Genomic DNA, 13,741 nt, shown 5'->3' on the forward strand with positions numbered 1-13,741 from the left:
TTCAGTAGAACTTGTAACTCTAGGACTATATATCCTTGCCAACAGCAATGCATTTGGAAATTGAACCTATGAAAACATATAAATAGTTTTCAGGTCAAGATAAAGAGAAATGAAACAAGTATAACTAGTTCTTGCTTTCGTGTATTTAAAGCAACTTGACCAGAACCAATTTAATGGGAATTTCACTTATGAGAACTTGAGCAGCAGACTTACAATTCCTAACCCAAACTTTTCTGCTAAACCATTAGAATTTTATAATAAAGTGAAATCAGAAATGCAGAATTAACCATTATAACATAAAAGTTGTCTTTCAAAAAAGGTGAAAACACTTTAATATAATTTAGATTGTTTCTACACATTAGATGTAGGAAATAATTTCACTTAGTCATAAGTACAATGAATTTGATTAACAAAATCCTAATTTACAAAATAGAAGTAAATATATGCAGAAATATATTCATTATCAAATTATAAAATAAAATTAACAATTAACAATTCTTGTTAAGATATCATCAGTTTATTATTTTGCATTTCAGATAATAGAGTTAAATCATTTTGGTATGCTTAATAATATTTATAAGTATTAAAATAATGGAACGTTGAGATTTGAATACAATGACAGTAAACCATTGAAATTTCACATTCACATTATACAGCCATCCTGAATCCATAAGTGAATGTTAATAATGTAAAAAAATATAAAATGATTGTAATATAACCATCTAACCATTACCATATGGAGTTTTAAGACCACTATTTAATTTGCTAATTTGCTCTGAAATATAAGCAGTTGCTTTTCTGTGATCCATGACATGTCTTTGTGCCTTTAGACTTAATTTGAAATGTCCTTACCGTAAAAATATACCAAAGTAAATAAAAAAGGAGACACTTATTTACAAAACAATATTGTATACATATTACATAAATGCAATTGTTTCAAAGTCTTTTTATACAATATTGATAGAATCAGTCATTTCCATTATTTTATCATAAAAACTGCAGTGTTGCAAAGGCAGGCTGTAATTTTGAAATTCTGATTAAAAACAAATACTTTTTGGCTGCCTTTTAAGATAATGCAGTTTCTTCAAGTATGCTACAGAATTGAATGCTGACCTCTAGAAAAATGATTCTTCTTTCATTAAAGAAAATCCATTCCCCATTTGGAGGTGTATGACAATGCACCTTAAGAAAGGAGAAACTTACTATTTTACTGAATGTTTTTTATTCAAGAAACCCGATAATATCGGCCATTCAGCCTATTGTATTAGCACCATTGGCATGGATTGTTAGTGTACTGTACAGATCATAATAGGGATGGGGACTTGCAAATGGTGTACCATCCCTATTTTTGTGGAATTTCATCTTACCAGTATGCTATCGTACAATATAAATTCAAGTGTTGGAGGATGAATCAAATGACAGTATTTAACAATCCTGCATTTTACCAATACTACATACAGATTTTACTGTAGATATTAAATGATACCATAAAGAAATAGACTTTAAAGCACACTCCTTTAATTCACAAGAACACAAGGAGAATTGCTTTCATTTACCTAGATATGTTGTAATATATATGAACATAAAAGTAATTTGATCTCCTCGTTCAAAAACTCTGGAAATCATAAGACTTTTTGTTGTATGATTTATTTTGATGGTTAAATGCCAACCATTGCATATATTCTCTCTTTTAGTCCATATACTGAGCTTGTGCGTAAGTAACTGTAGCATACTCAAGGCTTATAGCCTGTGGTACATAATTTCACAGTTTCAAAATTGTTGAGGGGAAGGCCTTCCATATTTTAGGAAGTTATGAACCAAATATAAATCTCATGAGCACCCACAGCGATCTACTACCATGGCTGGAATTTTCCCATATATTATTTGTTCTTTGCCATTAAAATATAGCATATTAATTGGAGACATCTTGGTGGGAGTACAGCAGGGGCCTGCTGAACCTCTGGGGTTTGCTTGGTGTACAAGATGAGTATGAGGATATTTTTGTAAAAACACAAATTCACACTCTCCAGAGCAGTAATTGGCCTTATATCTTTTGGGTGCAATAATCCAATCCCATCCAAAAGCTTCAAAATCCACAGTGAGAGGGTAACGACAGCACCGAGATTCTGTCGAGTGCTCATCACAGTCAAGCCCAAAATCTCGTCTGGATCTTTTTGGTGTGTCTGTCACCTTGACTTCTAAAAAGGGATTCTGCATGAGAAGGAAAAGAACAATCAGTAATATTAATAGGTCCTGAAACACTTTCCTACTTCAAGAAGTCATTATTGAAGAAATTAATCATTTTGCTCATACCACATTTATTTTTTAAAGGCACAGCATTAAGGAATTTTAATTTACACTAGGTGTGATTCTTCCCTTATGGCTCATAAGAACATAGCAACAATGCTAATCCTCCTGTGGTCAGATCTATGTCTTTTTAATTTTTGTGTTTACTGGTTTGAGTATCTGAATGCCTGGCACATAACAGATACTCTGAAAATATTTATGGGAAGGAAGGGACAGAGGGAGGAGAGTCAGGGAGGAGGGAGGACAGCAGGGATGAAGAAAGCAGTTAGTTCTCTCTCTTCTAATTAAATATGTTGGCTAAATATGTCTGATGACTTCTGGAGGGATAAGTATATTCATCCATCCTCTGTTCCCTAGATCTTTAATTGGGGAAACTTGCTATTAAAGCCAGAGCAAAATAGTTACCTCCCAGCCCTTTATGGATTGTAATAGGAAAAAGAGAGGTAGGGTAATGAAGGTGGTAGTGTGCATACTGGGTTGGAAAGAAAAACTCTGAGGAAGAGAGGGACAGATTCAGAAGATACAAAAAATATTTCATTTTATTTTTTCACTGAATGTTTCTATTCATATATTTAAATAATAATTTGCTAGTTCTTCCCTTGCCCCAATCTTTTAATGCATTTGAGACTTATCTTTTTATATGGGAAGATCTGAGGAGTAGGTCATATTACTAATTATGTTTAACTTCTTTGATAATAATAATCTGTTTAATATTTATTTATTTATTTATTTATTTATTTATTTATTTTAACGTTTATTTATTTTTTTGAAACAGAGAGAGACAGAGCATGAACGGGGGAGGGGCAGAGAGAGGGAGACACAGAATCAGAAGCAGGCTCCAGGCTCTGAGCCATCAGCCCAGAGCCCGATGCGGGGCTTGAACTCACGGACCGCGAGATCATGACCTGAGCTGAAGTCAGACGCTTAACCGACTGAGCCACCCAGGTGCCCCTGTTTAATAATAATTTAAACTTCTGTCACATTACCAACTTTGATCATTAAAATAATACCCATAAAAAGTACTTTCTTAAATAATTAATAATGGTTTTTATCCTATATCAAAATCAAAATCAAAATCGACTTGGTAATTATTGTTATTTAATATTATAAAAAATCACATCATTTTGTGAGTCAATCACCTGTTATGTAGCACATTTAAAGAAATATATATCATTTGGAAAATTATATAATCTTTTAAAGAATATGTTTTGATTTAAAGTAGATCTGACCTTGGGACCTCATCAAAATAAAAAGCTTCTGCACAGCAAAGGAAACAATCAGCAAAACTAAAAGGCAACCAACGGAATGGGAGAAGATATTTGCAAACAACATATCAGATAAAGGGTTAGTATCCAAAATCTATAAAGAACTTATCAAACTCAACACCCAAAAAACAAATAATTCAGTGAAGAAATGGGCAAAAGACATGAATAGACACTTCTCCAAAGAAGACATCCAGATGGCCAGCTGACACAGGAAAAAATGCTCCACATCACTCATCATCAGGGAAATATAAATCAAAACCACAATGAGATACCACCTCACACTTTTCAGAATGGCTAACGTTAACAACTCAGGCAACAACAGATGTTGGCGAGGATGAGGATGCAGAGAAAGAGGATCTCTTTTTGCATTGTTGGTGGGAATGCAAGCTGGTACAGCCACTCTGGAAAACGGTATGGAGGTTCCTCAAAAAACTAAAAATAGAACTATCCTACAACCTACCAATTGCACTACTAGGCATTTATCCAAGGGATGCAGGTGTCCTGTTTCGAAGGGACACATGCACCCCCCCCCCATGTTTCTAGCAGCACTATCAACAATAGCCAAAGTAAGGAAAGAGCCCAAATGTCCATCGGCAGATGAATGGATAAGGAAGATATGTCCATCGGCAGATGAATGGATAAGGAAGATGTGGTATATATATATATATATATATATATATATATATATATATATATACATACCATGGAGTATTACTCGCCAATCAAAAAGAATGAAATCTTGCCATTTGCAACTACATGGATGGGACTGGAGGGTATTATGCTAAGCAAAATTAGTCAGAGAAAGACAAGTATCATATGACTTCACTCATGTGAGGACTTTAAGAGACAAAACAGATGAACATAAGGGAAGGGAAACAAAAATAATATAAAAACAGGGAGGGGGACAAAACAAGAGACTCTTAAATATGGAGAACAAACTGAGGATTACTGGAGAGGTTGTGGAAGGGGGGATGGGCTAAATGAGTAAGGGTCATTAAGGAATCTACTCCTGAAATCATTGCACTATATGCTAACTAATTTGGATGTAAATTAAAAAAAAAAAAAAACTAAAAAAATAAAGTAGATCTGACTTAATAATTATATACTTCTTTAAAACCAAGACCATTTAAAGACTAAAAAGATAGCATTTATTGTTTGCAAGTATAATGTTTTGTTCTAAATTATGTCAATAGGTTTCAGAAGTAAGAAGTGTGGTCACATTAAATAAGTTTGTGAAAGCAGAACAGTGAGTAACTCTAAACTTATACTAGGGTTTAAAATGGTTTTTATAAAATTTTATAATATATGAAGTATTGTCATCTGCTTGGTCTGATATTAATTAGTTGGCATCACCTAAGTAAACCCTTGCACAAAAATGGTAAGGCAGCTTCGAAATAAGCTAGGTGACAAATGTTAAGTAGCCTGGAAATTTAAATTTCATTAGGGATAATTCACAAAGTAATCTACATGTACATCAGTCAACAGTCTACAAAATAATAAACATATTTATTATGAGAAACCTTGAAGATGATACATTTAATAAGACATAGGCCTAAACATATCATACTATAAATATCATATTTATATAAACATAAATAAAGATATAAACATATCATGCTATAAATAAAAGCATTTTATTTTAATTATAATTTTTCAAGTTTGTTTTTTCTGCTTTTCTAAACCAAAAAATTTCAATATATTTGGCACTTTTCTGGGATAAAAAGATATGTTTAAATTTGTTGGCTATGTAGTAGAATCCACTATGAAGATTTCATGTTTTTATCCATGAAATCATGTAGCATATCAATGAAAAGCACTTTATATTTCATCCCCGCTTCTAAAGAACTCCCTAAGAAGTTAAGGACTATGGCATAACTGTTTTTTTTAATCCTCATGCAAAATAAAAGTATCAAGAGGGTGTTTCATAGGATATGAAATTAGACACCTACTTTTTATTGGGTACAGAGCTACCATTGGAGTAAGATACTTTTGTCTGGTTTATGAGCATAGGAAATGGGTAGTGATTTTTCCACTATTATTCATTCACATGATGAATCAAAATGTAGCAATGTTTGCTGCTAGATGTTATTTTCAGTTATCACTTACCAGCCCATCTTCTCCTGGTCCTGGGAAGGTTACAGCAAGATCATGACCATTCTCATCTAAAGCTTTGATTTCAATGCCTAAGTTGGATTCAGGCTGTTTGAGCCAATTTTGCAACACTGTCTTCACATCAATGCTCTGCCAAATACCAGTGCCTGGGTTCATGTCAAGTTTCAGAGATCGGATTCCAGTATACCTTGTACCGTCTTTCATGGGTTTGATGAGTCTCAGGATTTGCACAAACACTGTTGTAGGAGTCTTGACGGGTCTCAGATATATCCACAGTTGAGCCTTTACGACTTTATTATATTGTATTTTAGAGCTAAATTTAAAGAAGCAACATTTGGGTTTTCCTTCCACTTGCATTAGAAGATCAGCTATAAATGAATAAGAAAAGAAAAATAGTTATTGAAATTATTTCTCATAAAAAATGAATAAAAAATTGGTGAGCATTTTTCCCCCATTGGAATAGTGAATGCATATTTTAAAGTGAAAAACCATGTAGGATTTCATTCATAATTCAGAAAAATATCAAAGAAAATAATTACTCTAGCTTTTCAGAATTTTTTAGATATATGTTTTTTCAGCTGTTTATGAGGAATCTGCTCCCTCTCAGAGAACTGTGGGCTAAAGAGAATTCTATGAAAGAATGAGCAGTGGATGAAATTTTAAAATGATGATGATTAGAGAGAACAAGAGACACCGTGGAGGAACATCCACTTAGAATTCTTTGGGAATCTGAGTAGTTACACTTACTGAGCAGCTGTACCAATCAGTCTGGAAGAAGGAACCCTTCCCCCAGGCCTGAATTACCTGGGGACAAGACACGCTGAGCAACTAACTGAGCCTTGGGAATTAGTAGAAAATATAGCACATCTGTTATGTTTTGGCTCTGGAATAGCCCTAAAGGAACAAAACGAATCAGGTAATTAGCACAAAAATGTGAATGTTATATTCAGGCTTATCTCAAAAGTTAGAAACACGGTCTTTAGAGCCAGGTTGTCGTTGTAAGCAGCACAAGCAGTTTCTTCCCCCCTTTTGTTTTTCCAAGATTGTTTACAAATAAGGTAAATTTACTCCAGGACTAGATAGCAGAGTCTTAAAAGAGAATTATTTGTTGCATTGTAACATGATTGCCTAATAAGCAAAACAGTATTTGAAACTGCTTTGAGTCAGGTTTCAAGTGTATAAAAGCACTGTTTAAAGCAAGACTGCAGATACATAGCATAAAATCTTTCTTGTCTTGCCTTCTCTGTTAAGATGACTGTCTGCCTTTCCTTGAGTGTCGTTTTGAAATGACTGAAAAAGCAATGGTACAAAATATCTTCTCTTTCAGAAGCAAGATAGATACTACAGGTAACAGTCCTCCTTCCTCATATGAAGAAGAAAATAATATTTTAGAAGGCCATTGAGCAATGTGCCTTCCTGGAAACATGCAAACCAGGGACTCTCAACAATAGTGCCGGGGTCAAGGGAGAAGTGGGACTTTGTGAGCCATAACCTGTTTAATTAAAATGTTTATTTCTTAGGCATTTTCTGATAATAAGCTCATGATTATCATTCTGCTATGTCACTTCATCACTGGTCTTACTAATACATTAAATTAAAAAAAAAACATTTTTTATACTCTCCAGTGTAAAAGCTTTCAAAGTTAAATATTTTAATTTGTAAAGAACATAAAAACACTGTGAGGAGTAGCTTTGAATAACAGAAGTCATTCTAGGCATTTAGCAGAAGACGTTTTTCTCTTTTATTAGAGAAAAAAACTTGTTATTACAGATGCCTATTTCAGGCAACTAAATGCAATCATGAAATTTCATGCAGGTTTTTAACATTGTTTGTAGTATCTCCCAATCGTTGCCTTGCAGGTACTGAGCAGTGAAAGCATAAGCATTTCCTATTTGTCAAATTTAACTAAACATTAATGCCATGCAAACATTTTATTTTATCTCCTTTTGGGTTTTTAGTGCAGCAGATTTCAGTCTCATTAGTAGATTTCCCATGAAATCTTGAAAAAGAGAAACTCTTCCTTCCTACTTACATACAAGCCAACGGCTTGTTAAAAGAGCCTGAAAATAGATCTGTTTCTCATAAACACTAGAACCACAGTCAGCAGAATTGTTGATATACACTAAGAGGGCTACTCACACTCGGTGGGCATGGTAATGATCGTTTCCGTGGTAGCGTGGTAATCGTCGTCTTCCAAAGAGCCATCACTGCTGTCATCTCTCTGGACATCGTACTGATCAATCAGTTCCCGGAGCGGAGGAGCTTTGGGCAAAAGTTGTCTTATAGCATCTTTGCTGATGTTGGGAGCCGTTTCCAGGCGAAGTTTACTGAGGATCTGAATTTTTATGGCTTCTATTCTTGAAGATTTAGTGTTTTGTCTCCAAGTACATGCATTGCACAGCCCCTCTTTTTCCACATTTTCTTTTTGCTCACTGTTCTCATTTAGATCCACTGGACCAGCAACAATCAGCATAAACAGGTAAATATAAACATAGATTTGCAGTTTCTGCATGGTTTTAAAATCAATACACTCTTTTTCCTTGTTCTTATTTCTTCCTTTTACTTTTCTTTTGCTTTTGAGTAATGCCAAGCACAATTTTAATGCCTGTACAGTCTGAGAGACAACTTGCCACACCAGTGAATCTTTTATACTGTATTCCAAGTGGCTTTTTATATTCCAACTTTGATGAGACAAGTGTCGTCAGGATCTATGATTGGCTCTTGCTCCACAATGAATCTCGCTGTCAGAGGTTAAAACCCTGTCTGTCACAAGTCACCAAACAGTATTTTGTTACAGTCAAGGGTGAGCTGATTCATTCGACTACTTCATAAAAGAAATAAATCTACAAATAATGAAAGATATATGTGGCATTTGAAAAAAAATAAAGTCTATGTTAACAATAATAGAAACTACACTTAAATCTTCTTAATCTTTACATGTGAAACTCAGGTTATAATTTAAATAAGTAAATCTTAGTTTTACACTTCATGCTTAAAAAGTTGAAATGTTACTTCCTTAAAAATTAAAATGAGTATCTGTTATTTAGGAAAGCATTTGAAGTAAAAATAATTTTATTTACTGTATTAAATTATGTTTCAGTGCCGTGTAATTAGGGAAATATGAATTTAAGTTAGGAAGACCTGAATTTAAAGAAAAGCTAAGATAGTGTTACTAGTAAAAGATTGGCAGCTAAAATTTGAGAGGCTTGTTTTCCTGTTTAAATTCTTAGCACACATTAAAAATCAACTTATTATAATGTTATATTACACATGGAATTATTTTTAAATAATTTAATGTTTTTCATTACTATGAAAATGGTGCTCAATTTTTGGCTGATTACTATTCAGTTCTTTCCTCTTGTAAAGCTGCAGATTAGTATTATTCAGAAGATGTGTTTCTTCATTGTTTATTACCAAGAGGATAATGTCAGCTAGTAGAAAAAAATCTCTGAACTCAGAATAAGAAGACAATGGGTTTTACGACTGGCAATGCAGCACGTAAGCACAGTTTGCCTCAGATTTCCATTGGCAAAAGTAAAAAGCCTAGTATCCATTCTATGTAAATTATATCAAAATACTGTCAGCACATAAAAGTGAAAGAGCATCATAATAAAGGGGTGTCCGTTTTTAACATTCCCCAATACTACGATTGGTTTGCACCCCTTTGCCAGTTTCTCATTTTGACCAGAGGGCAGACACCTGGCAGGGATTTGGGGTAAGGTCTGGGAGCAGAGAATGGAGCTTTTTGTTCTCTAAATTTAAGTGGCCTGTGTAGGGATCAAACTCCCAACCTTAGCTTTGGGAGCCACAAGATCTAATCAAATGAACTGTTAAAGAGCTAAGCAAACATAGCCAGTGAGAAACAAGCTGTTTCCAGGCCACAGGAGATTTCTTCTTCCTACTGCTTTTTGGGAAGCTAAGGACTCCTAGGAGAGTTAATCCATTACTTCCCCCCACCCCCAAGAGAATGCAGTGGCTCATATCAAATATTTATTTTTTAGGTCACTACCACTTTTGCACATTGTACACTAATTTACTGCCTCAGTGCACTAAAATGCAACTCAGTAGCCTGAAAAGTTAATGCATTTTCATCAAATTCTTAAGAGGTATCTACATCTCTTGAGAAAAAATGGCCTTACATAATGCATTAGATTTGCCCATCATTAAAGATTAAGGAAAACCAGACACAAACCAGATGCCTGAAGGGTTTCAGATACTCTATTGTGGAACAATATTAGATCAGGCTTATAAAGTTTTATTTAGTAAATTTATTTTTCTATGTATAAGTATTAGCAAGGTTATAATCATTGTAACATATGTTCCTGTATACTTCTGAGTAAGTCAAGGTTTTTTTGTTTTGTTTTGTTTTTAAACTTGATTAGAATTGCATAGCAGTTGGGAACCCGGGCTCTGGAGTCAGGCAGACCTGAGTTCAAATCTCAACATTGCCACTTCTAACTATGTGATAATGGATGAGGTACTTAACTTATCTAACCTTCAGTTTCCTCAGAGAGCTTTGGAGGGATGTAATTTAATAATGCATGTAAATTGCTGACTATAGTGCGTGTCATATAGTAAGTGATTGATAACTGTTACTTGAGTGCTCAGTCTTTGTTTCCTACAGAGGGGTTTGAGATTATGCTTAAATATATCCTCCCCATGAACTAGAACTGGTTGTAGCTGCCAATTATCAATTCATGTAGACTACCTCTTTAGTCCTCTGAGGTAACTAGAATTTTCTAAGGCAGGCCTGTTGCAGGCATATTTCAGCTCTTTATTCTTACTACATAGAATAAAGTAAAGAAAGGTTGTCATTTCCACATATAGTCAATGCTTATTATTCATGGATTCCATATTTGCAAATTTGCCTACTTGCTAAAATTTATTTTTAACCCAAAATCAATGCGCAGGGTGCTTTTGTGGCCACTCATGCACATGCACAGGATGGTGAAATTTTGAATCTTCTAAGGCACAGGTTCCCAGCTGAGGTCATACAAGACAATGCTCTGACTTGTTTCAGCTCTCATACTGTAAACAAATGCCCTTTTTGCAATCTATTTAGTACCACATTTTTTACATTTTTTGGTGGGACCACTGTTTACAGTGGTCCCCAGTGCCTAGTGCTAAGGTGCTGTGCTCCTAAGAACGAGAAGGCTGTGATGGAAAGTAGAATAGTGGTCACTAGGGGCTTTGAGGAGGGGTTGGTGGGAGAGTTACTGTTTGATACCTACAGAGTTTCAATTTGGGAAGATCAAAAAGTTCTGGAGGTAGATGTTGATGATGGCTGCACAAAATATAAATGTATTTAATGCCACCAAACTCTATACTTAAAAATGGTTAAAAGGCCAATTTTATGTTATATGTGTTTTACTAGAGTTTAAGAAATAAGGTTGTGATGTCTTAGAAAAAAAATTCCTTATGGAAAACTATGTTGTTAGATGAGCTCTATTCAGGCTTGAGTTATCTATAACCTGTTGGCTGTGAGTTCAATGTTAATGAATCCACAGTATGTATTAAATAAGATATTTTTAAACAGATAAACAGGGTTATATATTGATTGGTTGGTAAAAATGTTGTGACCAGAGGCTCACAGGAATGTAGCCTTGTATTTCCTCTAGGAGCAGAGGTTCAATAATCACTCGTTCAGTGCTGGCAGTGACTTTATAGAACATAACTACTGTGAATATTGAAAATCTATATCTAACCAACTTCTCTAGAGATCAACATTGAATGAGTTAAGAGGTACTGAAGAAATTTCGTGAACATATATTGCTTCTCCATATATTGCTTGGGACTGCAACCTTCCCAAGGCCTCAGAGTAGGAACCTTCACTGTGGTCTGACTGCTGATGGCCTGGCTTTGGCTGTTTCATGAAGGAGACAGGACAGTGTGTGATTAGGATGAGTGAGCAGAGAAGAATTTCTTTTAGCTGACTGGGAGAAGTTGGTCAACCAGCTTGTTGGCTTTGTCTTAGGTTGGCCATCTTTAAAAGCAGTTTCTCATAGGAATCAGATTTTAGGTGATTAATGCAGCACTTCACAAGACTTGTATTTTTCTTTCCCCTATGCTTCTTTGCACTGAGTGGGCCTTACATTTCTAAATGTTTATTTATTTATTTTTGAGAGAGAGAGAAAGAGATTGGGGGGAGGGCAGAGAGAGAGGAAGATAAAGAATCCCAAACAGGTTCTGCACTGCCTGACACAGTGCTCTGACTTATGAATTGCAAGATCATGACCTAAGCCAAAATCAAGAGTTGGATGCTCAACCGACTGAGCCACCCAAGGCACTTCGGGCCTCACATTTCTGTAACCGTAAGTAAGGTAGTAAGCAAACTTCTCTCATCTCTGATACAAATACCAGGGGGTGTTTTAAAATAACTTTGAGAGTATAAAGCATATTTCCCCAAGCAGGTTTATGGCTTTACTCTTTATAATCTGGGAACTACTGAGTACACAAATATAAAGCTTGCCAGATTTTTTTTTTTGCATTTTCTTTTTTTTTTTTTCAATATATGAAGTTTATTGTCAAATTGGTTTCCATACAACACCCAGTGCTCATCCCAAAAGGCGCCCTCCTCAATACCCATCACCCAACCTCCCCTCCCTCCCACCCCCCATCAACCCTCAGTTTCTCAGTTTTTAAGAGTCTCTTATGCTTTGGCTCTCTCCCACTCTAACCTCCTTTTTTTTTTCCTTCCCCTCCCTCATGGGTTTCTGTTAAGTTTCTCAGGATCCACATAAGAGTGAAAACATATGGTATCTGTCTTTGTATGGCTTATTTCACTTAGCCTAACACTCTCCAGTTCCATCCATGTTGCTACAAAGGGCCATATTTCATTCTTTCTCATTGCCACTTAGTACTCCATTGTGTATATAAACCACAATTTCTTTATCCATTCATCAGTTGATGGACATTTAGGCTCTTTCCATAATTTGGCTATTGTTGAGAGTGCTGCTATAAACATTGGGGTACAAGTGCCCCTGTGCATCAGTACTCCTGTATCCCTTGGGTAAATTCCTAGCAGTGCTATTGCTGGGTCATAGGGTAGGTCTATTTTTAATTTTCTGAGGAACCTCCACACTGTTTTCCAGAGTGGCTGCACCAATTTGCATTCCCACCAACAGTGCAAGAGGGTTCCCGTTTCTCCACATCCTCTCCACATCTATAGTCTCCTGATTTGTTCATTTTGGCCACTCTGACTGGCGTAAGGTGATATCTGAGTGTGGTTTTGATTTGTATTTCCCTGATGAGGAGCGACGTTGAGCATCTTTTCATGTGCCTGTTGGCCATCCGGATGTCTTCTTTAGAGAAGTGTCTATTCATGTTTTCTGCCCATTTCTTCACTGGGTTATTTGTTTTTCGAGTGTGGAGTTTGGTGAGCCCTTTATAGATTTTGGATACTAAGGCTTGCCAGATTTTAAATGATGTGGCCAAAGAAAGGAGAAGACTAGGAATTAGAATGGATCATGAGTTATTCAACTCTGTTGTAGGAAAAAAACAGATATTTTATCTGATCACTCTTGCCATTTCCTTGTAATGACAGCCCTTTAGTGTCATTCTATGCTAATTATGCTTAAGGCCAGAAAAAAGGACTGTATAGTGTTATAGTGTCCAACTCACACAGCAGCATGAGAAGGTAGTCATCCCACATTGATGTCCAATTACTAATGCTTTAAATAGATTAGAACAAAAATTAATAGAAACAAAAGTATTCTTGAGCTAGAGACCAACAGTATAGGAATAAGAGACCTGAAATATACTTTGACTTTGATGCTGAGGTTTTATGTGACCTTGAATGAGTTGATTAGCAAAGCCTTCATTTATGAATCTAGGTATGTATGTATTCTTTTTAATTTTTTAATGTTTGTTTATTTTTGAGAGAGAGAGAGAGACAGAGAGTGAGCGGGGGAGGGGCAGAGACAGAGAGGAGTTACAGAATCTGAAGCAGGCTCCAGGCTCTGAGCTGTCAGCACAGATCCTGACACAGGACTGGAATTCATGAACTGAGATCATGACCTGAACTGAAGTTGGATGCTTAACCAACTGAGCCACCCAGG

At 35.5% G+C, this 13,741-nt stretch overlaps 1 protein-coding gene across 1 annotated transcript; it reads right to left on the minus strand.

Annotated features, from left to right (window-relative positions):
* Positions 1-303: 303 nt before the first annotated feature.
* Positions 304-8,341, minus strand: MSTN (myostatin). Its single transcript, XM_025935310.2, has 3 exons — positions 7,824-8,341; positions 5,679-6,052; positions 304-2,211 (listed from the first exon to the last, which is right to left on the minus strand). Exons 1-3 carry the CDS (start codon positions 8,194-8,196, stop codon positions 1,831-1,833), a joined length of 1,128 nt encoding a protein of 375 aa, XP_025791095.1. The 5' UTR covers positions 8,197-8,341; the 3' UTR covers positions 304-1,830.
* Between the last annotated feature and the right edge of the window lie 5,400 nt (positions 8,342-13,741).

Source organism: Puma concolor, chromosome C1 (assembly GCF_028749965.1).
Source record: "Puma concolor isolate L17-30 chromosome C1, mPumCon1.1.hap2, whole genome shotgun sequence".
In the NCBI taxonomy this organism is placed as follows: domain Eukaryota; kingdom Metazoa; phylum Chordata; class Mammalia; order Carnivora; family Felidae; genus Puma; species Puma concolor.